The sequence below is a fragment of the Aulonocara sp. 'chitande type north' Nkhata Bay genome, linkage group LG13 (genome assembly GCF_057382095.1).
Source record: "Aulonocara sp. 'chitande type north' Nkhata Bay isolate Kocher_YH1m ecotype deep benthic linkage group LG13, A_spYH_male_GT1.1, whole genome shotgun sequence".
NCBI lineage: Eukaryota > Metazoa > Chordata > Actinopteri > Cichliformes > Cichlidae > Aulonocara > Aulonocara sp. 'chitande type north' Nkhata Bay.
In genome coordinates this window covers 9,171,702-9,198,807 of record NC_141356.1, presented here as the reverse complement: position 1 = coordinate 9,198,807, position 27,106 = coordinate 9,171,702, and the positions used below count along the sequence as shown (strand labels likewise).

Below are 27,106 nucleotides of genomic sequence, written 5' to 3'. Positions count from 1 at the left end.
CAAAGCCATCTGTTTGAGGCATCTTTTAGGGAATCAGTAGATATTTTGTAATGCTAAACAGTGTTGCAAATGCTTTATGCATGACTAATTATGCAGCCATGTCTGCAGAGTTCCTGGATCTGGTGCTTCTGAATGATGTCAGGTTTACATATGCAAAAATAAGACTAATGATCTGAGGATAATTTTAGCCTAGCTTGGCCTTTAATCTCTCTATTCATCTAATCCCTTTTCTCTTCAAAGCCTCCCGAGATGACAACAAAGCTCCAGCAACAGAAATTTTAAGCAAAACTGTCTTAGAAATGATTTCTTTTAATCACAACCACAGCAAGTTTTTTTTATGTTTTATTATTAATAGTCTCTGCTACATTAGTATCTGTATCAAACAAGCTCGGCAGTATCAAACTGCTGATCTGTGGTTATTAAGTAAATTAGTTTGGTGCACCACACACACACAAACTCATACACACAAGCGCACACACATGAAACATGTGAAACAGAGGAGCTGTAAAGATGTAATAGTACAACGAGCATCGTGAGTTGAGGATATGGTGAATACTTGGTCATAACCAGGTCAAGATGATACCACTGGGATTCTAAACAGACCGTCTGCTGAGCAGGTGGGTTTCTATACAAAGATTACCAAAAAAAGAGAAATACTACTCAAACAAAAAGAAGGAATACAGATTTAAATCTGCAACTACACAGTGCACACATACACTTTTCTTCTTTTTGCTTGAACAAGAAAAGCGAAAAAGAATATAAACACTCATAAAAATGATTTAATATAAGGACTTTCAAGCCAGCTAAGTGATTTCTATAAAATCCGTCAAAAATAAAACTGTGGTATGTCTTTTAATCATAAATATGGTCAGTAGTAACTGTTTTTAATATGTGCACTGCACATTCGAAACTATTTTTTCAATCTCTATAAATCATCATCGATAAACTCAGAGGTCCCTTTTCCCAAAGAACTTTTTGAAGACAGACTTGTTGCGTGGCCGCGGCAGGCTCACGTAGCTCCTCAGAGCTGCGTCCTGATATTTGTCCTGCTCCCACCCAGCCAAAGCCAGCAGTGGAGGCTCAGAGCTTCTGCTTGCTGATGCGCTGTCTGTTGACTTGTCTCCCACCACCAGAGTCACACAGTAGTTGGAGCCTGTTTCCAGGCCTTTGCCTCCAGGGGTGCGCAACATGGGTTTGATCTTTTGGTAAGTTGCTGCAAAAAACACCAAACAGAAAACATTAGAAGACAAAAAGAAATAACACAGATATTATAGATTATAAATGCTAAAATGTATTTTACTAGTTGCATACTAACATGAAGTAAAGGAGTGGGAGCGACGCTTGCTACTTAGCCAGTCCTGACCGCTGCATAAAGGGGAGTGGGGAGAGGAAGAGGCGTTGTCTTTGAAGCCTCCAGAGAGTCTGTGAGTCATCATCTGCTTTAAGCTGCCTTTATCAACATCTAGGAAGGGCCAGAGAGAACATTAAAAATAGGACTAAAGTGACAGAGGAGCGAGGAAAAGCAAAACCCTTTATTGTATTAACACCAGTCTTAGTTATGTTGTTTTAATATGCAAGTAGACAATACTTTAGCTCCCCCTAGTGGTACCAACTGTACCTGCAACAACCATTCACTAGTTCTTTGGTTATCCAAAGCCGTGAAATTAAATCTTTTATACTACATTAGCTGATAAAATCATTGCACTTAAAATAAATCAAATGTAAATTGTACGTAAAACAATAAGTAACAGAGTGCATCCTCTAACCACCAGCCCAGTGGGACTAATCAGAAGCCGGCGGTGGAGAATGGGGTCTATTTTATTCTGTATTGCCGTGTGCGAAAGTGGGGCAGAGGTATTTGTTAAACTGGTCCCAGATAAATGCAGCTTTTGTCTGCACAGCAGAGGCTCTCACCGCAGCAGCCCGCATCTGAGGATGAGATTAAATGTTCATCCAAACGCTTGAAGTGACTCTGTGTCATGTGATTTAACTCTCTGGTGAGGACAACAATTTCTTTGGTCTGGGTGGTACCCGGTGGGTTGTGCCTGGGAAACAGTTGGGTGACATCATGTTGAGAGGAACAGTGGCAACCGTCTGGATCATGACATCCAAAACAGAAGGGGGGCTTTCTGTGGACAAAAGAATTGCAAGCTATTATTTTACAGAAATTAATATCAAAGATTTTGTGTAATTCAAATTATATGAAAGCATCTTACAAGGAACTGGGGAGATCTTCATTAAAAGGGACACCTAATATTGAAGACCTACACACTGTCTGACCTTTAAAAACACACACAAATGAATTAGAATAATAATACTGAACATTAATTCAGTGTGAGCTGTGAAATAACTAGTTTACCTGTGCTTGCTTGTATCTTCATCATCCATTTCTTCATCATAAAGCGTGAAGATGCATTAAGCAGATATTCAGACCCATCACGGAGCCTAAAGATCAGAAAACACGATTTTTACCGTTCCAGCTGCTGGAAAGGCATCACTGCCTTTAAATCAGTATATTTCTATTAAACAGCAGCTGCTACAATCTGACCTTAATCGAAAGCAGTTGGGTTTTTTGGTGTATTCTGGGAAAGGTAAACACTCTGCTCCCATGAGGTTCAGTGGCAGGCCACATGCAGAACTCTGCAGCACAACACAGTGTAATCATCAGTGACCACATTCTATTTACTTCAATTATTAATCCTCACTTTTCTCTTGGGCTCCTTTTGTCGTGATTTCTTGGCTTACCCTCAGAGTCTCCTTTCTATCCTGGTAGAAGCACAAGGTGTGTCTATATAGGACAGCGTGGTAGGAGTTCCAACCTCTGGAGGGTGCCTGTGAAAATAAGATAAGAGTGTGTAGTGCTGACTGCACGCTTTACATTTGCTGACTGTGCTGGCTTAAACATTTCTTACTTTCTTCCCTCCCAGCTGCAGCTTGTGCTTCCTCTCAAGCATCCCCTCCATAGACTGCAGCTCAGGTTTTCCACTCTGAAGGGAAGTGAATTAATTCAAAAAAATCAATGAAAAAAGAAAACTCATAGAAGAGCCCAGATTTCCATTACAGACTGCAGTAACACTCACTGAGGTGAAACAGTGCCACCCTGAGGCCACATGCTCCTCAGGTTTCTCCAAGTCCTCTTGGCTCTGTGAGGCTTTCCTTTGCTGACAGATCCCATCCAAACCCATATGAACTGACAGGAGACTCACTGACGGGTCCTGTTCAGGGTGAGAAGATATAACTTTTTAATGTAGCTATACTGCCTTGAATACCTACAATGCAACTGGGGTGAGAGCAGTATACATGCACACAGTAACTACACATAATGTGCAAGCCATATTGACATACGAAAGTATATAAAGTATATGCCATGTTTCTACTACATCTACTACCATAAAATCTACTATCCTGCCTAGCACTAAGTCTCTAGAACTGCATATACTTCTGCTTTGATTTACTTTGGCTTTGAATTCATTTGTCTTTGTCTTTTCTTTTACATAATGAAAAAGTAATTAAATCTATTCCGTTAAAAACTGTTGACACACTTGTCTGTCTGACCACCCACCACAATGTGTGAGAAAAAATTCTTTTTGTAATTTCAGTATAATCTCAGTCATGTGGGATCATCACACCCTGACCTCACCTTCAAGCAACCTGTGTGCTCGTCTGCCTCCGCCCCCACCTTTGCCTTCTCTACCTCCTCTTCCTCCTCCTCATCCTCTTTGTACTGATAAATGTATCTCTGATTGTCCCCTACATCAGGTAGCTTCACTGGATCTGAAGCAGTCTCGTTCACTGTCACTGAAGTTTTGCTGGCTGGCTCCCTGTTAGGAAAAGCTGCCCAGGACCTTCTGTCTCCTATAGACAGTGGAGGAAGGTGATCTTTGGGACTCTGGCCCTTTTCATAACCCAGCAGGTTCTGAATGTGGGTGGGCAGTTTGAATTCAGCCACAAGAAGGTTGGGTGCCGAGGCAGTGACGAGGTTTCTGTAGAGCACAGTCGGGGTTGTATCTGAAGGTGTCTTTTTGGCTTTGTCTAAAGGTTCCTCATTGGGCTGGTACATGATGTCTGAGCAAATGCTCTGCCTGTAGTTAGTAGTCTGGTTCCAGATGTCCTCTAGCTCTTCCTCCTCTTCCTCAAACTGCTGGTGATCAAGGTGGACAGGCTCTGTTTCTATCACTGTTGAGCGTGAAGGTGGACCTGTTGAATCATTTTCTCTTATTTTAGTGCACTCTGTACCTCCCACTTCAAGAGATATAAGCTTCCTCACCACTCCTTTAGGCTGCATGCTATCAGAACGTGGAGCATCATCTTTGCAAAGCTTGAGACTGCTGGAGGTGGAGATGCCAGAGTCCACAGAGTCCTGTCGAACACTCTTTGTTGACTTCAGATTGACTCTCATGAAGGAAGCTTGGCTTGACTGAAGTCCAGGACTCTCTTCATGAAAACTGTGGGGTCTTGCACATTTGTGGTACTGATGTCCATTTAAGTCTCTAATGAGTGTATGAACACTAAGACACTCGTGTTTATGTATAGCTGTAGTGGAGGTGGAGGTTTGGTTCACATAAATATGCAACTGTGAAGGCTGGACCGTCCCATCCTTCTCAGCTGTGCTGGTTTTAATCTCTGACAATGTTTTGTCCCACTCCTGTTTTTCCTCCTCACAAAGAGCCACCTGGGTTTTAGATAAATCATTACATTGTACAGTCTGATCCTCATCTTCCTCCACAGAAGGAGAAGGTGGAGGTTGTAAACCGCTGTCCACACCAGGAAGATGTTTCCCAAGAGATGTAGATAGCTGTGTCTCAGCAAAGCTGCTTTCAGCTGAAGTGTCATGCGTGACAGTGGGAGTGGGTCTAGTCTGTCTGAAAGAGCTCAGGAATGTTTGTTTGTGCGAGTGAGGGTCTGGATCAGTCCCGGCTACTTTTTTTGATTCTGGAGGGGCAATAGTAATGATGTCCTGAATGCTGGGAATGAGATTCATATCTTTAGGTAGATCAAAACTCAATACAGAACCCAAGGAGAGGAACCTGCAGTGGCTTTTCACCTGACCTGCTGTGGGTGTAGTGGTGGGTCCTGCTGAAACAGCATATGGAGTAATGCTGTATTCCCCTGAACACTCTGTATCAATGTCCTTCAGCAAAGGATTCTTCATATAGGCAATGGCTTCTACTCCATCCCCATTCTTCTTCTTCCTTCGACGTTCCTTCAGTGGCCATGTATGTGTGTCGTATGTGATTGTCTCAGAGGTACAATGAGGCATCCCATCTGTTTGCTCCTCAACTCCCATGATTTTCTGGATAGTGTGTCTACGCGCGTCTCTCTTCCTCTTCCGCTTCTTGCCCATTCTCTTGATGCTGCTGAAGATGGAGCTGCCTCCGTTCCCTGTCGTGTTGTGGAAAGTTACGTTGGTTCCCTGAAGTGCAGGTGCTGAGGAGGATGGCAAAGAGGAGGATGGCAAGAAAGTCGGGGAGGCTGAGGCTGTGGAGCGGCTTTTTTGGCGGGGCAAGGTGATGCTCTCATACACAGGGGCCGCAGCCAGGTTGTTATCCTTGACATGCAAGTAGGTACTTACCTATTAAAAAGAGAAAAAAGTATATTAGGTATGTGTGGAAGCTCTTATATTAGTGAGATTACTGTACTAAAAATGGTTAACCATAGACTCATGCGTGCTGCAGGCTGAAGCCTTGCAGCCCTCTGTGAGAACAAGAGCTGTTTTATGTGTTACAGATGGACGATGACATGAGAGCAAAATTGACTAAGACAATGATCGCACACATCCAAGAATACAACGGATTCAGGAATGCATGAATCTGACACAACAATGTAAATGTATTAAAAAATTATCGAAGACAAAAACATTAGATGTAAGGACAAAGAACATGAACATTATTGCAACTGCACACTTACAGGACTTAATCAGAATCATATGTGGCTTCACATGCCGTCATACGCAGCTGTAATGTCTTGACCTTTCAACTCTGTGACTAATCTCTTGTTTCTGTGGAAACCCCAGACTATAAATCATGGTGTGCAGTCTGGGGGCTTTTCTTCGAAGTTCAGCAACAGTTCTCTGTCTAATGACTGAACCTCTGCTGGCACTTGAGAGAGCACTCATGCTGCGAGTCATTTTGGAGCATGATTTTCATATGAAGAGAGGATGAGGTCACTGCTTTCAAACAACTTTAGCACAGCCGCGCAGTCAAACACGACCAGGTTTATATCAGGCTTGTAGTGAAATGACAGCAAAGAAGAGAGAGCTTCTGTCAACGTTCACTGTAGGTAGAAGACTGATTGTGCTCTTCTTACTCATCACCCTCATTCTGTCTCTGTCAGCAAATCTTTTCAGTTTTAAATCCTGGCTCATTTAACAAGTTGTGGCCCAAAGAAGTTTAACAGTAAGAAAAAGCTCAGGTTTTATTGTGTGATTTTCTGGTGGGAACTTAACAATTCATCTGAGTTTATACAAGATGAGCTGAAAAGGCACGATGACTGCTGACAGATTACTGCAAAGACAGACTTGCCAAAATACACAGATTTGTTTTCAGTGCATCAAGATTACTGAGATCATTCCTCTTGCTTTTAAGGCTGGAATGCATGATGGAGAGCAAAACTGCTTTAAATATGGTAGTGAATACTGCAAAGATAACAGTTTATTTTCGGTGTAAATTCCCAAGAAATGTAAATCAACTGAAAAACTTTTTATACACAGATTTTGTACAACTTGTGGTTTGGGGTGTATTGTTATAAATCTATTGCAAGCATTAAAGTAAATTATAAAAGTTACGTAAATACAATATTTTTTTCCTGAAAACAGAACATTATTGTTCACCTATTGAATGTCAGGTAGATCACTTTATTCATTACGTTTATATTTTTACAAATGGATTGTAAAAGTAGCACCTTTCTTTTCACATCCCATTAAAAATCATAACAGAAAGGACTACATTAAAAACAGAATTTATTTGGTTTTAGATTTTCATTTACGACTCTAGTTAAGTGGGGAAACTCTGAGTTTTAATAGTAAAACAGTTTGTTTTCTTTTCTCACTTTTCTCATGTTAACTATAAATTTTCCAGCCACAGCGACTTTGGAGATGGTGTCAGTATGAATATGATAGCACCTCGGCCTGACTTATTTCCCGTTACTCTTATGTCTCACTTACAGCGAAGGAAACAAGCCAGGGAAGCTGCAGACTGGCTGTGTCTTGTAACAGATTAGTAGAGCATGCTCCCTTAAGAAAAGAGCTACACACGGCATGCAGTCCCAGTACACTTCGAGATGCAGCATGCAATGCCAGTTCACACCGCGCAGTTTACCTCATTTGCACTCTGCCGATAAATCTTTCTCTTTCGCTTTAAACTACCCAAAGTATTTTCCAAAAGCCCCTGGCAGCGCCTCCAAAAGTTTTTATAGGCAGAAGATTGAGGCACAGTGGGCTGAGGGAGAAAACGGGGAAAAAGGAAGATGTGAAGGCCAAAGGAGAGAGGGGAATGAACAGCAAGACAGTCAAGAAGGGAGATCCCATGCAGTGTGGTTTCAGGGAATGCGTGTTACTGCATTAACCTTCAGGAACAGTAACAAATATCATCTGTTTCAGTGCTTCTGGGAGAGAAGTGAATGTGGGCATTAATAGTGACGCCCCATATTACTGTGTAGCTGCTTATAGTGTGAAATGATGAGTGCGTCTCTCACCCTGTGGACAGGCTCAGAGGTCTCCTCCACTACCTCTTTTGTCCCAGCAGGCAGGTCAAGTACCTGAACCTGGCTGTCCCCTGTGTTACCAAAGCTAAGGATGAGGTTGACTGTTCCCCCTACAGGAGGGCTGCTGCCCTCTTTAAGCACCAGCACGTTGGCTTTAGGAGGATCATCCTGGGGTCCAATGCTGTTCATGATCTCATACCCATCTTCTGATGGCTCTTCTTTATGTTTCTCAGCATGACTGGGCACCAAACACAATGGCTGGCTATTTCTTGCCTTTGTTGTGTCTTCAGTAGGGGTGACAACTGGGGATTGATGAGAATGGAAGGGCTCTGGCTCAGGAGCTGAATTCTATGTATCATGGAAAGAGAACATAAAAACACAATGGTTTAGAAACACTTTGAACTACAAATATTTGTCATTTTATATTACAATTTCCACTTGTCAAAAACATACATGCACTGGTGCTATATTGTTCTCCCCAGCCTTCATTCACTCATTCTGTCTCTACAGTAAGTGTCCCTCTGCTCATTTACCTCTGTTGATGGCGGGCCCATTGTCGCCTCAAAGTAAATGTTGTCCTGTGAAGGTTCCTGTCTGCTCTTCTTGTGGAGCCACTGTTGCTTTTGAGCCCTCCAGTGTACCAAGATCCACCCAAGCATACTCCTCAGTTCCTCCATACGCTCTCTTACCTGTAAGACATTAGAGTTCGTAAAGTAGAACCAAATAAAAACAAAAATATATTCAAAGAAAGTCACGTGTGAAACCCTGCTCACCATTTGTGTGAGGTGGTGCTCCTTGTCTAAAAGATTTTTGCCTGTGGCGGCCAGCTCATCAAACTCCTCAAACTTTTGCTCAATTTGCATATCCAGCTCTGCAACCAGTGATGTCTGCCCGTCTTTCCCAAAATGCAAGGTGGTATCTGAGAAAATGCATGACCTGGTGTCTTCTGTCCATGAGCTATTCAGAGATCAGGTTGGGGTGGGAGGTAGTGGAGGAGACAAGCAACAGGGCTGTGAGAAAAACCATACATTCACAAAGCATGAGAATGACCAGGCTCTCCCTGGTAGGACAGACATTCATTGCCCTGTCACACTCAGCCCAGGAAACTTGCTCTGACCTTCTCAGCACATCTTAAATTATACACTTCCCCAGGGACCTGTGCTTGACAATGAGAACATCCTGTTCTTTCCTTGATAGATGTTGTAAGGGGCAGATGTTCTCACAAAAGTTGATTACGAAATAACTTGAGGCCCAGAAAAGGGTCACAACATCCTCACGCCCTGCTTACATCATGGCAAGGTAGCTCCTGAAGAAGTCCTGGAGCTGCGCAAACTCTTTCAGACGTGATTTGTTCTCTGTCACGCTCTTTCCCAGCTCGTTCCAGGCCTGCAGTGTAGCCTGAATTTTTGCATCTAGTACGTGCACTCTCTCTGGGCACAGATCCTTCAGTCGAGAAGCCTGGTCCTGCAACTCCTTTACCTCCTCCCTGATGATTTCGTAGTCAGTCTGTGGAGAATCACAGTAAGAATCTATCATCTCCCATCAAATCCACTCACTCAAACAGCCTGTACCAATTGTATCTCTGACTATGACCTCATCTCCATAGCTTAATGCATATTATTCAGTTAGAGGCCCATATGGTCTACATATGGGCTGCCACGCTATAGCTAGCTTGCAGTTGGAATTTTTTTGTCCTCCTTTTGACGAGGCAGTAATTAATAGTGTTGAGGGTTCTCTGGGACCACTACTTCATAACGTTTCTCAGCTACAGTAAGCCACAAGAACACTGAGTTGTAGATGCTTGTCTGCTGACGGCACAGTTATTTCAGTTTGGGAGATTAGGTCATTTCTGCTTTTCAAAGGTATCAAGTACAGACAGCTGTGTGTGCGTGTGATAAACATAACACTGCCCAGAAAATGACTCACACAGAACTTTACCATCCCCAACTTCACATCTCCAACCCTGTGAACCGTGGACACTCATACACACCCTACCAGATTTGCTCATAAACACACACATACACTTTGAGAGCTAACACAACAGTGACTCATGCAAGCACAAATAAATATCCCACGGGAATAACAAACTTTTGCTTGCTCTATGTAGCTTGCTCATAGCACAAAGGAGAAAAGGCAGGCTTTTTTTGTTGTTGTTGTGAAAAAATATGTCACAACAGGAAACAGACTGTGGAACAATGTGTTGGAGGTGACTATAAGACAGTCGGGGTTGGGGGGACTTCCCTTTTTTTAAATACACAGGGCAAACTGTCCATAATCCAACATCAGTGTAATGGAATACTGGACTGCATTACCAGAAATGAATCATTTCAGATGTTTACAGCATAATCACAACATGTGCCGGCATCTTTCTCTCACCTCCAGGTGGTCCTGCTCCTCCCGCAGAGCCTCTAGGCCACAGCGATCTGGCTCACACTGAATGGCCATGTCTGTCTCCTTCTCCAGGATGTCCAGGCTCAGATCCTTGCTGAAGCACACGCACTCCTCCACGCGCACTGCCAGGCTGGCATGCTGGCGATGCACCAAGTCATCATGAGTACTCATAGGATGTTATTAAGTCATTATACTTCAGTGTACATTATTTGTTTTCCAATGAGAGCCACATTGCAAATTAGTTTAAAATGGTGTCATGGATTCCCCTCCAGCCATCTGCGTATGTGCTTTTTTAAAATGTGTACTTTTTTTTTTTTTCTTAAACCAAGAGTAAATTGAAATAACACAAAAAAACACATGTGAGGGGGAGTGGTGGCCTGTCTTGGGCCTATTAACTCATTCACTGCCATTGTGTGTGTGATATATATATATATCTAAAATCTCCTCTTCTTACCTTGCTCATCAGCTCCTGGATAGCCTGGTCGTGGCTTTGTGACCGACCTCTTTCTCTCACTGTGTCATTCAGCATCTCTACAGCCTCTCGTAGCTCTTCCACGGGGTCTCCCATGGTTTCTAACAGAGGCTCACCACTGCCGCTGTTCTGAAGTGTTAGCAAAGTAGGAGCTGGGGAATTTTCACTGTGGAGAGGCTGTTAGGTACAAAAAGAGTTACTATTCATTTGCCAAGTTCAACTGAATTAAAATGGTAGTAATGTGAATGAGAAAAAGTAGTAGTGCATTGCAATACTGCCACTCCTGAATTTATAATTTAATCTAAAAATTCTTATACTATATTATTTTGATTAATTCATAGAACACTGTCAACAGTTTTGATAAGGACTGCTTTTAGTTTAAAGCTGTTGTAGAGTTCATAAAATGGATTTATATTGTGTTTGCAGTGTGGCTGTAACTCAGGTGGTGGAGCAGGTCACATACTAATGGGAAGGTTGGTGGTTTGATCCCCGTCTGCTCCAGTCTGTTGCTCTCCAATAAATCCCTCAGAGTTTGAATGTGTATGAATGTTAGATAAAAGCACCTACATAGAAAGAGCTTAGAAAAAAGTGCTTGTGCGAATGAGTGAATGAGGGAATTTGTGTAAAGTGCTTTGAGTGCTCAGATAGAGTAGAAAAGTATATTTAAGAACCAGCGTACTTACCATTTAAACTACAGATTTTCAGGTAGAATGCAAAATTTGACAACAAACTAAAGCTACCTGTAATGCTAAAACTGGCTACACATGCACAACAATATATTTTTTTTATTAAAACTTTTTACAAGCGTATCCTTTAAATGCCACTATTGAAAAATTTACCTACCTGCCCTAATCTGTACTGACTGCCACTGAGATCCTGGCTTTCCTCCAGCTCCACACGTTCCAGGAACTCGGTCAGCATGCGCGTGTCCTGCAGCTCAGAGCTCTGCTGGGTCAGGGCACTCTGGACACGGTGGTACCTGGGAAACACAAACACCAGCAGGGATGTTATAACCAAAAGTTACACCTAAATGGTAAACCACATCCACATATACAACCTTGCATCCTTCAGCAGAACCACATTACAGAGACCGCAAGCATCTTACTAGGTGACTCGTACCGTGCTAGAGCACTGCTTATGTTATCATATATCATGTGTCACATAAACATATCCTGTACTTTAGTGCACTGAGGTACCTCCACTGTGCAGAGTTTATATAGGAAATGGTAAAGGGATCTTTTTGAAAGGGTATTTTTCCAGAATAAATGACCCTTACATTGCTTGTGTGCACTGTTAAATAATGACATCATAACAAGTGTCTTTCAGCTGCTTAGCGAGAGCCTCCTGCATCAACAGGACCTCAGACTACACAAGTGGCCATCCCTACCCCATCTAACACCCCCACCCTGGAAACACTTAAACTGAGACCTTTCCACATCTGTATTTTCTTTGGTCAGCTTGGTGTTCTTTACAGAGTCTGAACTTCTGTTTATAGACACAGGTATGTTGGGTAAACCAGCCAGCATCATAAGTTTTAGTGAGAGTCCATGGCAACAACCTGTCTTTCAAGGGCCAACCAAAAAGAGAGGCGTCATCTTGCAAACACGGAATGGGTGACTCTGACACACACTGACAAGCTGTGGGTGAAGTGCATGTCAAAACTCTGGGGTAGACCTCACTAAGTGCTGCATGAATCACAAATGAATAAACTTTGGCCGTGAAATGATGAGCACATGGAGAGATATTTTTGCCAACTTAGAGAAAAATCTATGGATATATTTATATATATATTTGTGGTTTATGGGGTGAAACTGTTTGTCTTAAATAAGAACTGGGGAGCTTTATGAACAAACTCTTCCATGTTGGATTACAAACATGGCAAGCCCAAACCTGTGACCTCTTGGAAACACTGACTTCCTTTATTTCCTGACCACAGTGATGAGAAAAACCACCAGAGTCTCATTGCTCAGATCCATAACATGAACTTTCCATGATGACAAATATCAAAGGGCTACCCTTGACCTATCTTTCTAACATACTTTTTCTCCACCTCCTCCATGCGTGCCGGCAGCCCTCGTGTACGTGGGTGGCTGTGACTATGAAGGCGGTCCACCTCCTGCCTCAGAGCACTGAGTTCCAGGCTACGGGATGCCACCTCTTTCTCCAGCAAACGGCTTTCCCTCTCAGCCATGCTCATTGTTTCAGGGTCACCGGCTAAGACAGATTCCTTCATGGAAAGCTCCACAGACTCCAGCCAGGCCTCCAAGCTGCCAAGGGCCTGGAGCACTTTCACAACCTGTACAGAACAGACATGGAGAGGTTGGGGGAGTGCAATTTATGTCTCATGTTATAGAAGTTTTCCTGCTTTAATTTCAAGGTGATTTAATGCACAGTTTAAACTACCAAAGGCACTGTTCAAAGACAACAATAATACGTGGAAGTAGTTGCTAAGACTTACATGACTCATGGTTTCCAACTAGGTCATCAATCTGGATTTGCAGCCTCTTTCCAAGTCATAATCAAATTATATCTGAGCACATTTTATATTCCTTGGATTAGCCTTCATAAAATGTTGTGACTACATCTCAACAACTCAGCCAATTAAGGTGATAAAGTAAACAAGTTTCTAACCATGAGTGCATGCATACAGCTCAGGATCTGGCTGAACAGAAAGCTTTTAGTAGGGATAAAAAGGATCCAGGATAATTTGTCATAATCATAAATTTCAACAGAGAAGAGAGAACAGCCTGTGAACTATTTTCTTTTCTTTAAAAAAAAGAAAAAAAAAGAATGTTACCCTAAAACCCAGCTCTTCTGAGGCCTGGAGAAAGACAGCATTCCTTTGGTGTCTCTTCCTCAGTTCTTCCCACAGGACTTCCAGCTGGCCAAGGAACTCCTCGATCTTTGTGCTTCCCGGGTGCTGTGCCCGGACCAGCCCGTGGCCCTCCTAAGGAAGGTTCATTAAAGTGATGAAAGAAAATTATGAATAAGAAATGAAGTGGATTTTATATTGTAACTATAGACTAATCTAAAGCTTTGGGTAAGTAAAGTTGTCTCAGACGTGATGTCAGCTCATTGATTAATAAACCAGACCTGCCAAGAAACCCAAGTTGCAAAATGTGGGGAGATTTTTTTAAAGGAATTCATTCAGTGCTTTATTTCAAGAGAAACTGTGAATGTGACAGTGGGCTTCAGTTTACCTTTTTGACCACCTCTATCCTGGCTCGGTTGTTAAGGATTTCCTGCTCAACGGTTTGCTGACACCTCTTTGCTGCTTCCAGCCCCTCAAAACTGGCTATTGAACACACCTGTGTAGCCATGGACACGTTGTCTTTGAGCCATGACAAAGTCTGAGATGGAAAAAAAGCAAAGAGAGTAATGAGGAACAGTTTACACATATGATTTAGCTGCTGAGGCTACAGGAAACCACATAAACAACTTCTAAGTGATAGATATGAGTTAATGCAAAAATACATGGCCATATTGCGGAGTACAAATGCTATGCTGACAATTAACAGCAATCACTTCTGATGTTGAAGGCACAGTCCTTACTGCCAGCTAACCTGTTTTTGTACTTTTAATTGTATGTGTGGAGCATGGAAACAGTTTTGCAAATTGATTTCTATTGTCGGGAGAATAGTGGGTGTGACTGGCAGGGGAAGTAGTCACCTTGTCAGCAGACACAGTGAACCTCTGAAGCTGTATGTGAAGCTGTGGGTGGCCTGGAGAGGGGGTGGCAATCTTGGGTTCTGTTCTGGGCTTCCTGCTGCAAAGAAAACATAGACTCCAATTATGACTTACATAAAGACCTTTCATTATGTAAGATGGCGAGAGAAGCCAGGCAGAAACGTCACCTTTCCCCCTTCAATTGATTTCCGACGATAGCATCATCAATGCAGACAGGGCTGTCTCTCATTGGTAAAGAGGTGTGGTTCACTGATTGCTGCTCCTGGCTTTGGCAGCTCTGTGTTCGTCTACCACTCCCACCGTCAGCAGTACTCTGTGGACAAAGGAGTAGGAAAATCCAAAAGATCAGCAACATGGTGTGTGAGTAATGCTTGGCCTTTGCTGAATTAATGCTGACAGGATGATTAAACGTCTCAGAAAAGAGGATTTCATGCTGTGAACAGTCACTAGACAATGAGGCGTTGCTGTAGCTCAGTACTAATGTGAATGTTACAATGTGGCTGGACGCTGGACAACATGGACAGCTGCCCGGAGTTTCTCCTGTAAATGACACAAAACATACTCACAAAGGTTCGCTATTTTTAGTGAAACAGCCCAGACCAGTCTCAGAGTAGAAGCTATTTCTGTTTGACAGCATCAAACTTTTTCAATACTAAAGATGGCAAGAAAGGTTTAAAAATGTGAAATTACAAAATGAATGAGCACAACGTTACTAACATATGTTAAACCACTCTGATCATAAAAAGAGCCATTGTAGATAGAAATATAACCCTCAAACTCCCATGCCCCTGCTCCCATTTAAAGCAGCAGTGTTGTTTCAGCTTTAGACAGTGATTTCCATGGTCATCCACCCCGACTCTGTTGAGAACTCTGGAGTTTTTAGAAAGGTCAATGCCACAGCGATCAACCTTGTCTACGGGCAGAAATATATTAAAGACGTCAACAGCCACTAAGCTACTTTTACAACCATATGAGTATTTTAAAGGTTGGCCAAAGGGCTCTACTGAGGAGTTTCCAATGAGAGCCACAAGTATCTGGACTGCTACATTGGGCTATCCTGAGTGCAGGTCTTTTACCTTCTTCATCCTGCTGCGAGCAGCTGTGTACTACAACAACATATTTTCTTTTAAACTGATGTTTTCATAATTATGTATATGTATGTATACAAATATTTAATTCAAGTGTTTTAGGCTGTTTTTTATTGCTTTATTCGGTAATTACTTCTTGATGTTGGTGCTGTTTCTAACTATACAGTGCTATACATGTAAGTTTTTGATTGCTTCTCTTAACTAAACCAGATGATATATACTGAATATGAAATTATAAAGTTATGGAAGCACTTAGCAATGTGCCATAGCAATTATACAAAAAATACAAAAAATCCATTTATAACAGTGTTTTATGGAGGGCCCTTAATTTAATCATATTATTTTCTGACTGGGCTTATAGAAAAAGTGAGGCAGGGAGCAAAGAAAAGTGTCGCCTCCAAAATTATGCAAAGTGCAGTAAATTGTAGGGGTCTAACATCATTTACCAACATGCCAGTCATTTTATAGGCCAGGCTGAGTTTCATAGAGGCAAATTATAGGCCCATTTATGTGCTAAAGCAGTAGAGCTAAAAACCTCGTGTCAAAGAATTTATAATCATTGCTAAGGTCTCCTCTGCAGACAGGCATTTGCTTCTGTCTTTCATTTTTGCAGGGCACTCCACTGTAAACATGTCGTGTCGTTTCACTTTGGCAGAATATCAGCTACAGAAAAAATAGCCGTTTAACAATTTGGTATGTCATATTTAATGGTATTCTGTGCTTTACCATCTTATCCAATCATTTACCATTTCAGCATACTGTTCACTCTTCCTTCCTATCCCTTTTCTGCTAATCTCCTCTCACCCTGTGTGTCTTTCTGTAGTGTGCTATGATGTCAGCCAAGAACTATCACTTAGCAGCAGACCCATCTGGTCTCCAGCAGTAGCATCTGGCTACAATTAGCCAGAGAAACAGATGATAGCCATGTTTACCTTCAGAAACAAGAGGCTATATACGGCTAAAACAGACATGGATGCATATATTGAAGCACGTACAGACACTAAAACCTTTACAGCTAATTGACTGAATTATTGCAACAGAGAGAATAAATACATTGTGTATGTGCACATGAACACATATGCAAATGTGCAAATAATTCACAGTCACTATTAACCTAAAGATCCATGTAACTGCGTCATTGCACCCTTAAAAGTAATGGGCTCAATTCCATACACTAGGGTGCTGTGAAACTATGTGACAAATTACTCTTACTGTTTTAACAGGTACCTGTGCTTGTGCTTAGCACTGCGTTTGGCCTTTAAGGCTCCAAGCTTTTTCATGGAGTGTCTTTTTAACCCTTCCATAAAACAGTGACAAGTAAAGCTCCCATAGTCAGTGTACCCAGGCAACTACTAACTCCTAGTGCAATAAAGACCATTCTAACCATTCACTCAAGGTCGTCCTGCATGCCATGGCAACAAGATCAGTGTTTGTAGAGCAACAACTGAGTCAGGTTTGCTGCCCTGATGGGCTCCTGTCACAGATGGTGAGATGCGAGAAAACATGAGTAGAGAAATTTACTGAAATAGTAACATGAGAAGAATGGAAAGAATGAAGTTTGCTTTCTCAAGCATCTGTACTTTCTGGCTTGACAAAGTTAGGACATGGGCCCAGCAGGGATCAGAAGTGCTCAAGGTCAGCGATACAAGAACAGCTTTGCTCTAGGCTAAACTCAAACAGCCACTGTAATCAAAGAAATGTAATGCGCTAAGTTTAAAGACTAAATATTCACATAATTACTGGTTTTAACCACACTTACATTTCTGGATAATCAGACTTTCTGTCAGGTTTATGGGCAGTGCGGTAACTATAGGAGGACCCGCGAGTTCAATAAAGTTCCTGTAGGCCTCCAAGACAAGGAATGTCAAGTCCAAGGAATAAACATACTCTCTAGAATATTCACCCTGGACTGAACTATGGACCCTCTGTTAATATAGTATTAATTCAATGACTGTACTTTTGTTAGAATGGTTGAAAGCCAAGATATTTTTCTACCATGAAGTGAAATTTTGGAGGGAAAGGCTTATTTGCTCTGGCGCACTGTTCAACCATGTTGTGCAGTCAGGGCTTGACATTTTTCATGGAAACTTATGTAATTCTTGTGCCAGCACAAATAACACCTCTAAAAGCTCTTCCTGTGTCTCCTACAGGGCAATATTTGCAACATTTGAAGACTGGGGCTCTTGTTAGATGATACAGAAGGTGATTGGCAAAAAATAGAAAACACAGTTACATATTGCTTTTTTCTCTATAGCACTGATTTAAGCACAAAATTGGTATTTTTGCAAACCATCTTATCACAGAATTCTCCAAAACTGGGACATCCGATGATATAATTAAGTAGAGGGAAGATGGAAAACAGTATTTTGGGTGCCAAGAGTAGAAGCCACTGCTTTACAGCACATCTGTCAAATTCTATTTTGGAAAACTGTGCTTTAGCTGTATATCAGGCAGTTTCCAAACCAAAGGACGAAGTGCGTCACTTTCTGAGGCCACAGATTTTGTAGGACTGAATGGGGCTGGTGTCATCTTTTGCCAGCACTGATGGAGTTGTTCTCTCCTACTTGGGAACCACAATGTGGTTTCTCCAGTATTACAGTGAAATACAAAAGCTACTTACAGCACAGCCTTTCAGATGATTCTTCTCCTCCTTCACCTCCTTTCCCATGATACAATTTGCCTCCATTCCCATGTTGCACTGGGGTTCTTGGGCCAGTGTCAGGAGGTCAGAATCTTCCCTGGTGAAAGTGGAGCCAGAGAGAGAGAGCGTGGTCTTGTCACTCCTGCAGGGTGAGCAGACCAGGAGGTTACTGTAGTACTGACAGCAGGGCTTCAGAGGCCAGCGATTCTTTCCAATTATGGCTCTGAAGTTTCATGCCAGTGTTTGTGTTGTTTGATTAAAATAGTCTTGAAAAGCAGCTGATAAGAGACGGCATGATGTAATATTTGGATCTAAAGATAGGCTACTAACATGAGAAAGTTTTTGCACATGGATGTCAGAAGCTCTGACTCGCACAATTTACAAATTTTGCAATATTATGATTATAATCATTATTATTATGATTATTTCACCAAATGGAGTAATCCATCTGTTTAACCTAATGGCCTTCTGATACAAAAATTGGGAACTTGAAACAAAATATCAATGATTTTGGTTGTAGTCATTAATTTGATACAGCTTCTAGCACCCTAATCAGTCTAAGGATGCAAAAGTCTGGATAGTTAATAAAAAGAAAAAAAAGTCTGGCTACATAGTGCTTGTAGTTACAGTAACAATAAATGTATTTTACACATTCTATAAAAAAATAACTAAATATGCTTGTAAAGAAGTTCTACTCAGATTTAGCAGACTGTTTCAGATGACATCAGGATTTTAATAGTAAGAGGTGAACAAACCACGTTTTCAACTTGCAGTTTTGCCAATACATTATTCATGTTGTACACCTCTCCAAATTCCAAATCAGCACAGAAAACTTCATATTCTAAACTGAGAGGTAAATGGTAAATGATAATCTGTGTGCTAACTGGTCAACAGACACGGCAGACTTTTTCTTTGCTTGTAATTTTTCACAGATTTAAACCAAAATTAGACGCGGATAATCAGAATGAAGAGAAAACTCTTCAGGCAGAGCTCATTTTCATTTGGAAAACTGTTTGGTTCTCCCAGTGCATACGTCTGACGTCAGTAACAGTAGGGTAATGACAGAAAAAACAAAGTTCTAACTCACTGGGTAGTTGTAAAGGACCAATTATTGAGTGAAATGGTCCACATATTTAAGGCCACCAAAGTTGTTAGGGTATCCTTGGCCTGTTGGCGTACCTGAAAAGCTTCTGAAGAAGTGCCCAGCAATCCTTCACCTCACTCTGCTTCCGTGTGACACTGGCAGCCAGGGTGGGACGGAGATTCGACAGCTGGGATACACTCACATCAAGCATCTACCACACACAGGCCTGCAGGTTAGGTAGAGAAGGCTTCTGCAACACACTTTCAAGATCTGACAAAGCAGTGCTGCTTTAAGTGAAAAGACACAGCTTACCATGATCTGACTGGCGATCTCACGCATTTCTCTATCTCCAAAGCTGTCCACGTCTTTCAATACAGACATGTTTTTCCTCTAAAAGAAGGGACACTGTGAGTGGAAGAGCCTCTCAGATCTAATATATGATAATATATTTAGGTTTTCAGGAAGTTTTACCATGCTGTTTATAGCAAATAATATATTATCAGCCTGCTGGTAAAATGAGGACACTTCCAGGGCCAGATGAAGATTTTCATGGTAGTTTTTCAGATGCGACTGCATCTTCAGCCACCTACACAAACAGCAGACAGCAACATAGAGAAACTCAGTCTTCAATTAATCTTTAGATTGGAGGTGTTTCATGCAATTTTTCAGTCAAATGTAAGTGACAAACATTTTATTGATGTGTTTCCTCCTGCTGGATATGTTTTTGCTATCTGTCTTCCCTTGTTTCTCCAGTTTCAGTGCCAAGTTGTTGATTTCCTCATGGAGATTTCTGTGTAGCTGCTCATCCTGCAGGGGAACAGGAGAACACAATCCAACTATGACCTCAGCTGTCTTTACCATACACTGATGGAGACAAATTACAGGCAGCCATAGATAAATTACTGGAAAACCTCTACAAAACTGTAAAGGAAGCTATTAACATATGGAAATGCATATATTTTTACCACAGGAATGTTGTTTATAACACTTTTATCAGTGTTCGGGTAATTATTAGTAGTAGCTCACCTGTTTCAGATCTAAAATTCTTCTAGTCAACTGCATTTTGTCAACATTTTCCCCCAGGACATTCACCAGACACTGTTCCTCTTCCTGCTGGCACACATAAAAGTCAGTGTTTATAGCCCCCATTTGTTAGGAACCCAACCATTATTTTTTTTTCAGAGGCACCAGGATTAAACCACATTACCTCTGCTACCAAGCAAGATGCTAAACAGAAATAGCCTTCAGCATGCAGTGAGGAACTCTGAACTTGATACTAAGGGACAGATGAAAGGATGAGTGGAACGTAATGGAGAATACGTCTCCTAGGGTGGATGTTTTATAGACTTCATAACCAGCATCCTCCATTACAATCCCACAGGTCCATTATCAATCATCAGTTCCCTTGTGCCAGACACGGACATGAACAGAGAGATAAACATAGGCCTAAAATGAATTAGATGATTGCTTTTTGATAATGACAGGCAGATGTTTTACACCGGTGAACATACACAAACCAGAGATGTCTTCAGGATACTGAGCTAATTTCCTGTATTGGAAAGTGCTGTTTTTGTGACTAATATCTTGACAAATGTTGATTGGAGCTGCCTGTAGACTCAGATTTGCCTCTGGGCCAACTGTTTTGGCATAATTGTTGAAGTTGGAGAGCATTATTAACTGCTGTTTTTTAATATGTGGATTGCCTGCTTTGATAAATACGAAGGGGAAAGAGAAATGTAGGGAGATTACAAAGGTGATGTGAACAGGATAAGAAAAATGAAACATGTTCAGGAATTAACAGTGAAATACAAAACATTGCAAAAAAAAAGAAAAAGAAAACGTAAATTACATTTTACCCTGTTGGTGTTGAATTTAAGAAAATAAGACATATTGAAGGAAATACCTGCATCGTAAAGACAACCAATATTACAAAATACTTTGAGTTTACCCAGTAACCCACAAAGGTTGGCTCCTTCCTCCTGAATTGAAAATTTTAGTTGTATGTAGTATAAAAGTAGAGAAAGACTGATATGTTCCTTACCTTCTCTTTAACCCATGCCTCCAGCTTGTCCACCTTTTTGTTGAATTCCTGCAGGTTCTTGGCTCCTCCTAGGGCCCTCATCTGATTTGCAGCCATCTGTTTGAGGGTCTGCCACTGGTCCCTGAGCTGACTGAGCTGCTTCTTTACCAAATCAGATGTGGGATTCAGTTTACAGATCAGCTGCTCACCCATCTTTTAAAACACACAGAAACACAAAGACATTGTTCATTTGAATTGTCACCCAGAGCAGAGGCAACACATCTGTCATTCGTGTTTTGGATATACTCCTGAAAACTCTCAGAGTTCTGCTTCTGCCCTTGCCGGCCTGTCTGCCGAGCAATGTTAATTATGACCAATGCACAATTTCCAAACATTTCTCCTGTGGGAGAAAGTATAAACTGGCTTGACAGAGTCGCCTGGAATACTGAGGTTTCCTCTTTTCTCTTGCCTGGAAGTGCCTACCATTATGTTATGTGTTATATGATTTGACAGGCTCTTTTAACACCAAACGCAGTGATTAATGGTTACATTCAGATGCCCATTATGTGTTAAAAAGTTAAAATAAACATTTAATTTTGGACATAGGGTGCTCAGATGTGCTTGTTTTGGTAACTCTGTGATATTTCAGTTAGTGTCCAGTCTCATCTTGAATAACTTTCCCACCTGGTTGAGTTGAATCAGGGTGTTCTCAAAGTCTTTAAGATCTCTCTGAAGTATTTGTGAGGCGTCTTCCCAATCCTCCAGGGGGCAGCACTGAATATTACATCCGTCCTTCAAATCCTGTAGCTTGCCTTTGATCCACGCCTCAGCCTACATCCAAATTACAAACACAGGCAAAAATGTCTCAGTCATGCTTCACATTGTTATTCACTAATATGTTTGCTGACCTGAATCTGAGAGTGTGTGAGACTGCTTTACACACTTCATGCTGGTTTAGGGAGCATGTATTCAGTGCTGTTTGGCCAAATTTTCACAACAATTTGGTGATTTTTGTGACAGTGACAAAGTACAGACATGACAAAAACTGATTTTGGACCCATAAAAGTGACGCAATGCTTCCTTGTACATGTGAAAATTAATGGTGAAGACTGATTTGTACATTTGGACCAACAGTATATTCTATTTTTTTCTTTTGCAGCGAGTCATTTCACACCTTAAGCTGATCTAGAGCTTGGATTGTGAGATATCATCTGCATGAAAGTACACTAGACAAAAGCAGTCATCATTTTACATATCTAGCAAAGACCGAATTTTTTTCCCCCCGTCTTATTGTAATACAGCATACAGCACATCAAGCACATCAAGACCAGCTCTTTGTTCTCCAGTGTCATGTTATACAGAGCAGAAGTTTCTCTTGGCAAGGGCCTCGACTCCATTGCATAAGACTTTGTCTTGCAGAGCAGCCTTTTCTGGCAGCCTTCTGTATGGAGTGAGAAGGCCAAACCAGGTGGCCAAAATCAGAAAGCGTTGGAAAGTACGTGTTTGTTTTCTGCAAAGAACACAGCATGGAAGTCAGTGGCCCGCCTAAGTTACAAAAACTAATAAATCAGCTCAGGTTCTTCTACTTGTCAGACTGATCCGGACTTTTCTTTTTTTCACAGCGCTGCTTTTGTGTACGTCAACTGACAGTTACACACACAAATAAGTCATCATACCTTGACATTACATCAGAGCATTATTTCCCAAGGAATTCGGTGCGACTGACATTGAATAATAAACTCTGTAGCAACTCCACTTTAAAATCAATGAAACATCAAGACCGCACATGACACATCCACCAAACAGCTTTTTGCTCTAGATTAAAATATGATGTCACTGCTCCCCAGAGGAGCAAGTCATTAACTTTACAAGGCCCCCAGGGTAACGGGCGTATTTCTGGTTTCAACAGAAGGAAAAGAGCTTGACAAAACAGGCCTGCCCCTATCTTCTCACACTGGCTCCCATGGCATTATAATGACCTCATACAGGAAGTCTATGATTCCCTTGTTTCTTCCTGTCCACTCTGCACAACAATGGTCTGTTCAAATCATACAGTTGGGCCTTAGTCTAGCCACAAAGAATAGAAGGACTGCAGTTTAAAAAAAATATGGCCACATAAATAAACATTGCAGTTAATACATAACAAATTTTAAAATAAATATAAAAAGTTGAAAGAAATCTGATTTTGGAATTTATAGAGAAAACAAGGACAGTTGATTGACAGTTATAAAATATCTATTAACGGGCCACATTTTTTACCTCTTTTGTAATGCAACTTGGCCCAGAGAACATTGTGGGGGTTGAAGTTTCTCTATTTCTCTATCTTGAAAATGAAATGGTGAAAGGCAAGATATGTTGCAGAGCAGCCTGGGAGACAGATGGCTCTACACAAAGTCCTGCTGCACCATGTTGTGACCCGCTCCGATCCCCTAGCTCGAACCATCGGGGGCCATTAAAAGTCTCTCCCTGGAAGGCTCACTTCCACTTTGACAGAAATGTAATACTATAATAATACATTTTCATCAGCAATAGCAGTCAACCAAATCGCTGTAAAACAGGCAGGTCCCCAGGTACCTAAACTTCCACTTTTATAAAGCCAATTGTCAAAAACCGTGAACATACAAAAGCATCCTCCACTGTGTCCAATGGGTCTAGTAAGCTTGTTAATGTGCTACAAAGCTTTTAACACATACATACATCATATTCAAATGTAATTCTTTTTTTTTTCTCGCCTATCACTTGGATGGTTGCTCGACAGAGGTCTGATGGCAAAGCCAACTGCTGGACAAAAATGTCCCTCAGCCGAACTCGCTGAAAAATGTCCTTGTGTGTGCTGGGGTAAACGCAGCAGTGAGATAACACAACCAGTTGTGCTGCTTGGCTGAGTCTCTCTGAGCAATAGGCATGAAGGGATGGAGCCAAACAATGATCTCATCCCCAAATAATTGCTTGTGGCGGTTTCCCCTCCCTCTCTTCCCTCAGCCGAACACAGCTCATACAGTTCTTAGGGACAAAATAAGAATCAGTACATATTTTGTTCTCCTCTGAGGGTCATACAACAGGCAATTTCCTTTCTGATTTTAACTGAACAGCATAACATGTTTCTTTTGGGATCAGCCCACTGTAGCTTGTGGTCTTTGTAGCATTTATAGATTAAAACAGATTCTGATTAATTAACTGTAAAATAAGAGGCTGCAAATTTACGAGAAGCTCCATAGAAAAAGTATCTCTTCAAATCTTTCCTTATTTATTAGACATTAGAAACAGACGGAGAGCAGGAAAATAAAGCTTGTATGTCAAAGAGTGAAAAACAAATGATAAACCCACTGAAATACCACGAGGAGCTACTGATGCTAATACGCTGGTATGCCTTCCTCGTGTTACCTGCAGTACTTCCTTGCTGAAGAGTGAGTTGCGCTGAGTGAAGCAGTCACTTGGAGGTGTAACAGCTGCCGACCCTTCAATCGGTGTGCGTGGATGGCTTTCTTTCCTCTGAGGCTCATCCTCCTGCGGTTCAGGTACTGATATCTGTGTGAGCATGCAACACAGAGAAAGTGTTGAAAACACAAGAGCAGTTTGTCTCCAACGTAAACCTTTTTTTTTTAAACAGATAAAACCATACACCAGATGATGATTGCTTCTGACAAACCTTTAAGAAAGAGGCACAGCTCTCCAGCAATATCACTTCACAATCAGAGGATGTCTAAGTGTCCGCTTACGTTGATTATACCTATGTTCGCCATCCAGGCACATTAGAAACACATGGCAGACTGGCCCCAAGGTCTCTCTTAACAAAAACCTACTGTCAGCACCACGTAGGATGAAATGAACACGACTGGCACAAGTTCACTAATGGACATGCATTCCTGCTGGTCCCCAATCAGGAAACATCTGGGCACAAGAGGGAAGCAGGAACAGGCAGATCCTCCAATGTTTTTCAGGCTTATGTGTAAACATGTCATCTTTAAAGAGCCTTGACAGATCACGTTCGCTCATTATTACCTGCACAGGTACAGGCACCAAAGCCACTTTATCTCTTGTAATAAGAACATTTTGACAACGTGGATGAATAATACATGAGCAGAGTAAACTCAAAGTATTGTTGTGGTAACAAAATAGGAAATTATGTGAAAAATTACTCCTTGTTTTGTTCTTGAAGGGGAATTAAGGCCATGGCAGTCTGTGTATTATTACAACCAGCCTCCACAAGTACTTCAGCTAGCCTTTTCTTTTGTTAACATCTACTCCTGACTTCATGTTTTCCAGTGGGCCCTGCCTCTGCAAGCTCTGCTGTTAACACAGCACTTCATCCGCAAGACGCAATGACTTCAGCTTGGAACCGGCCAAATCCAGCAGCCCACTAGCTTTACACAACATCCTACAAATATACTTTTAGTGTTTATTTGTTCTGTATAACGTGTCTTAAATACACGACAGCAAAATCAAGAGGAAACAACGAGTATTCTGGGTAGCATTCAACCAAAACACACTGTTCTTATAACTGGTTTTCCACCCCTGTGTCACTTAGCTTTAAATTTATAATATAAAAGCAGCTAGCTATAAAGAAACCCCCAACAAGGGCTAGCTTCCCTTTAGTCTAAATAAAACACTAAAGACAGCTGCTCACAGTAGCACAGTAAGTAATAACAAAATATTTTAGCCTCAAAATTCCACTTCTTTTACCACTTCTTTTACTCTAAAACATGTCTTTTAAATAATGCTAACTATTTGACATTAATTTAGCAGTTAGCTTGCATCTTACCTGTTGTAGGGATTTCTCTCTGTTCGCTTTCGGTCTGGTTTGTCCCTGCATGGGCTGAAATTCATCGCTGCTCTCTTTTTTGAGTAAAACCTAAAATATTAGGATAAAATATGCAACCGGGAGGGACGAGAAATGTCAATAATGAATGGAAAAAAAAAGAAAGAAAGCTAGACAAAAATGAACGCTGGTAATTAACGTTTTACACGATGTGAAAGCGCACGTGCTTGTGACTAATTCCAACAGGCCTTTTCGGTTGGAGCTAGTAAAACAAATATATCTTCGATTAACAGCCATTTCTTTAATAACTTTCTGTTTTTAAAAGATCATGTTTAGATCATTTTCATATTCTACTGGAAATGTTATAATTAAAGCAGAACAGTGTTGGAAAACTGGCCTCTTCAAGTTTAAGGTTAATTATTTTGAAACTCTTTAAAATAGCCAATTTATCAAATATCCTTTATGTAACTAAAGGTATGCTACACATATATTTGACAAAAAATATTTATCTATATTTAGACTTTTTTTTTTTACCTTAACAACAGTTTTAATGCACTGCCATATTTTTTGAGTCATATTTTTTCTTTATTGTTAGAATTCTATGTGTGCATGCAGTCTTGTACCTTAAATTGAGAAGTGGGCTTATTCTCACAGCTCACACCCACTATCCTTGGCAGATGTACTTCTGATGTGCTGCTGATGTTGTTGTTGTTATTGTTGTTTTCAGATGTGCACCCTGTAATTGCAGGCTCTGCTGTCATCTTGTTCTCTGGCCTGTCTTTGTTCCCAGAGATTGTGATCTTCTTTATTGATCTGGAGACGGCAGAGGCAGAGGCAACATTCTGGTTCAGCTGGTCCTCCGCTGCCATCCGGTCTTGGTTGTGTTTCACGGGGGCTACCTGCTTGACAATCGGCGAGACGAGACAGGGTCCATGTGCACACACCTGTGATCCACTGAGGTAGAGCGAGTTCAGATTGTGCTGCAGCACACAGTTATCCAGAGTCTCGCCAGGCAGATAACTCTGTGTAAAATCCTGACATTTTGCCACAGCAGGAGCTGACAGCCTTGTCCCAATGGTAAAGGGCTGCACCTTCCTCACAATACTCTCAGACATGACTAGTGTCCCAATAAGAAAACAAAAACAAAACAAAATTGCTTAGGTCCAAATGAGCTCTGAAAAAAAGTCTGTTTCATCCCTTTGTGCGCTCTCCTGACTAAACAGTTGTCCAGTCTCAGTTCAGCAGTCAAGTGGAGGGTGGAAC

The 27,106-nt window shown here is 41.4% G+C and overlaps 1 protein-coding gene across 4 annotated transcripts; it reads right to left on the bottom strand.

Moving 5' to 3' along the window:
* Positions 1-311: 311 nt before the first annotated feature.
* On the bottom strand, positions 312-27,106 carry mymx (myomixer). 4 transcript variants are annotated; one of them, XM_086258586.1, is made up of 35 exons: positions 26,467-27,106; positions 25,847-25,936; positions 24,469-24,612; positions 21,769-21,915; positions 21,106-21,297; positions 20,272-20,340; positions 20,091-20,174; positions 19,753-19,871; positions 19,536-19,650; positions 19,377-19,454; positions 19,160-19,275; positions 17,960-18,122; positions 14,419-14,564; positions 14,234-14,330; positions 13,765-13,914; positions 13,362-13,511; positions 12,604-12,860; positions 11,408-11,543; positions 10,547-10,741; positions 10,078-10,230; positions 8,990-9,207; positions 8,475-8,658; positions 8,235-8,390; positions 7,693-8,049; positions 7,317-7,436; positions 3,641-5,572; positions 3,081-3,215; positions 2,913-2,987; positions 2,746-2,832; positions 2,549-2,640; positions 2,360-2,445; positions 2,217-2,280; positions 1,915-2,129; positions 1,316-1,462; positions 312-1,213 (listed from the first exon to the last, which is right to left on the bottom strand). In XM_086258586.1, exons 1-35 carry the CDS (start codon positions 26,956-26,958, stop codon positions 948-950), a joined length of 7,227 nt encoding a protein of 2,408 aa, XP_086114712.1. In that variant the 5' UTR covers positions 26,959-27,106; the 3' UTR covers positions 312-947. The 4 variants fall into 4 exon arrangements, with proteins under 4 accessions (XP_086114712.1, XP_086114715.1, XP_086114713.1 ...); XM_086258589.1 differs by lacking the exon at positions 7,317-7,436; XM_086258587.1 differs by lacking the exon at positions 20,272-20,340 and having other exon boundaries at positions 20,091-20,177.

Coding starts and splice junctions, on each gene's coding strand:
- mymx (XM_086258586.1), bottom strand. CDS start 26,958: ATGTCTGAGAGTATTGTGAGGAAGGTGCAGCCCTTTACCATTGGGACA. Junction 2,281..2,359: donor GAAGATACAAGCAAGCACAG/GTAAACTAGTTA, acceptor GTGTTTTTAAAG/GTCAGACAGTGTGTAGGTCT. Junction 1,463..1,914: donor CTCAGATGCGGGCTGCTGCG/GTGAGAGCCTCT, acceptor GGCCCTTCCTAG/ATGTTGATAAAGGCAGCTTA.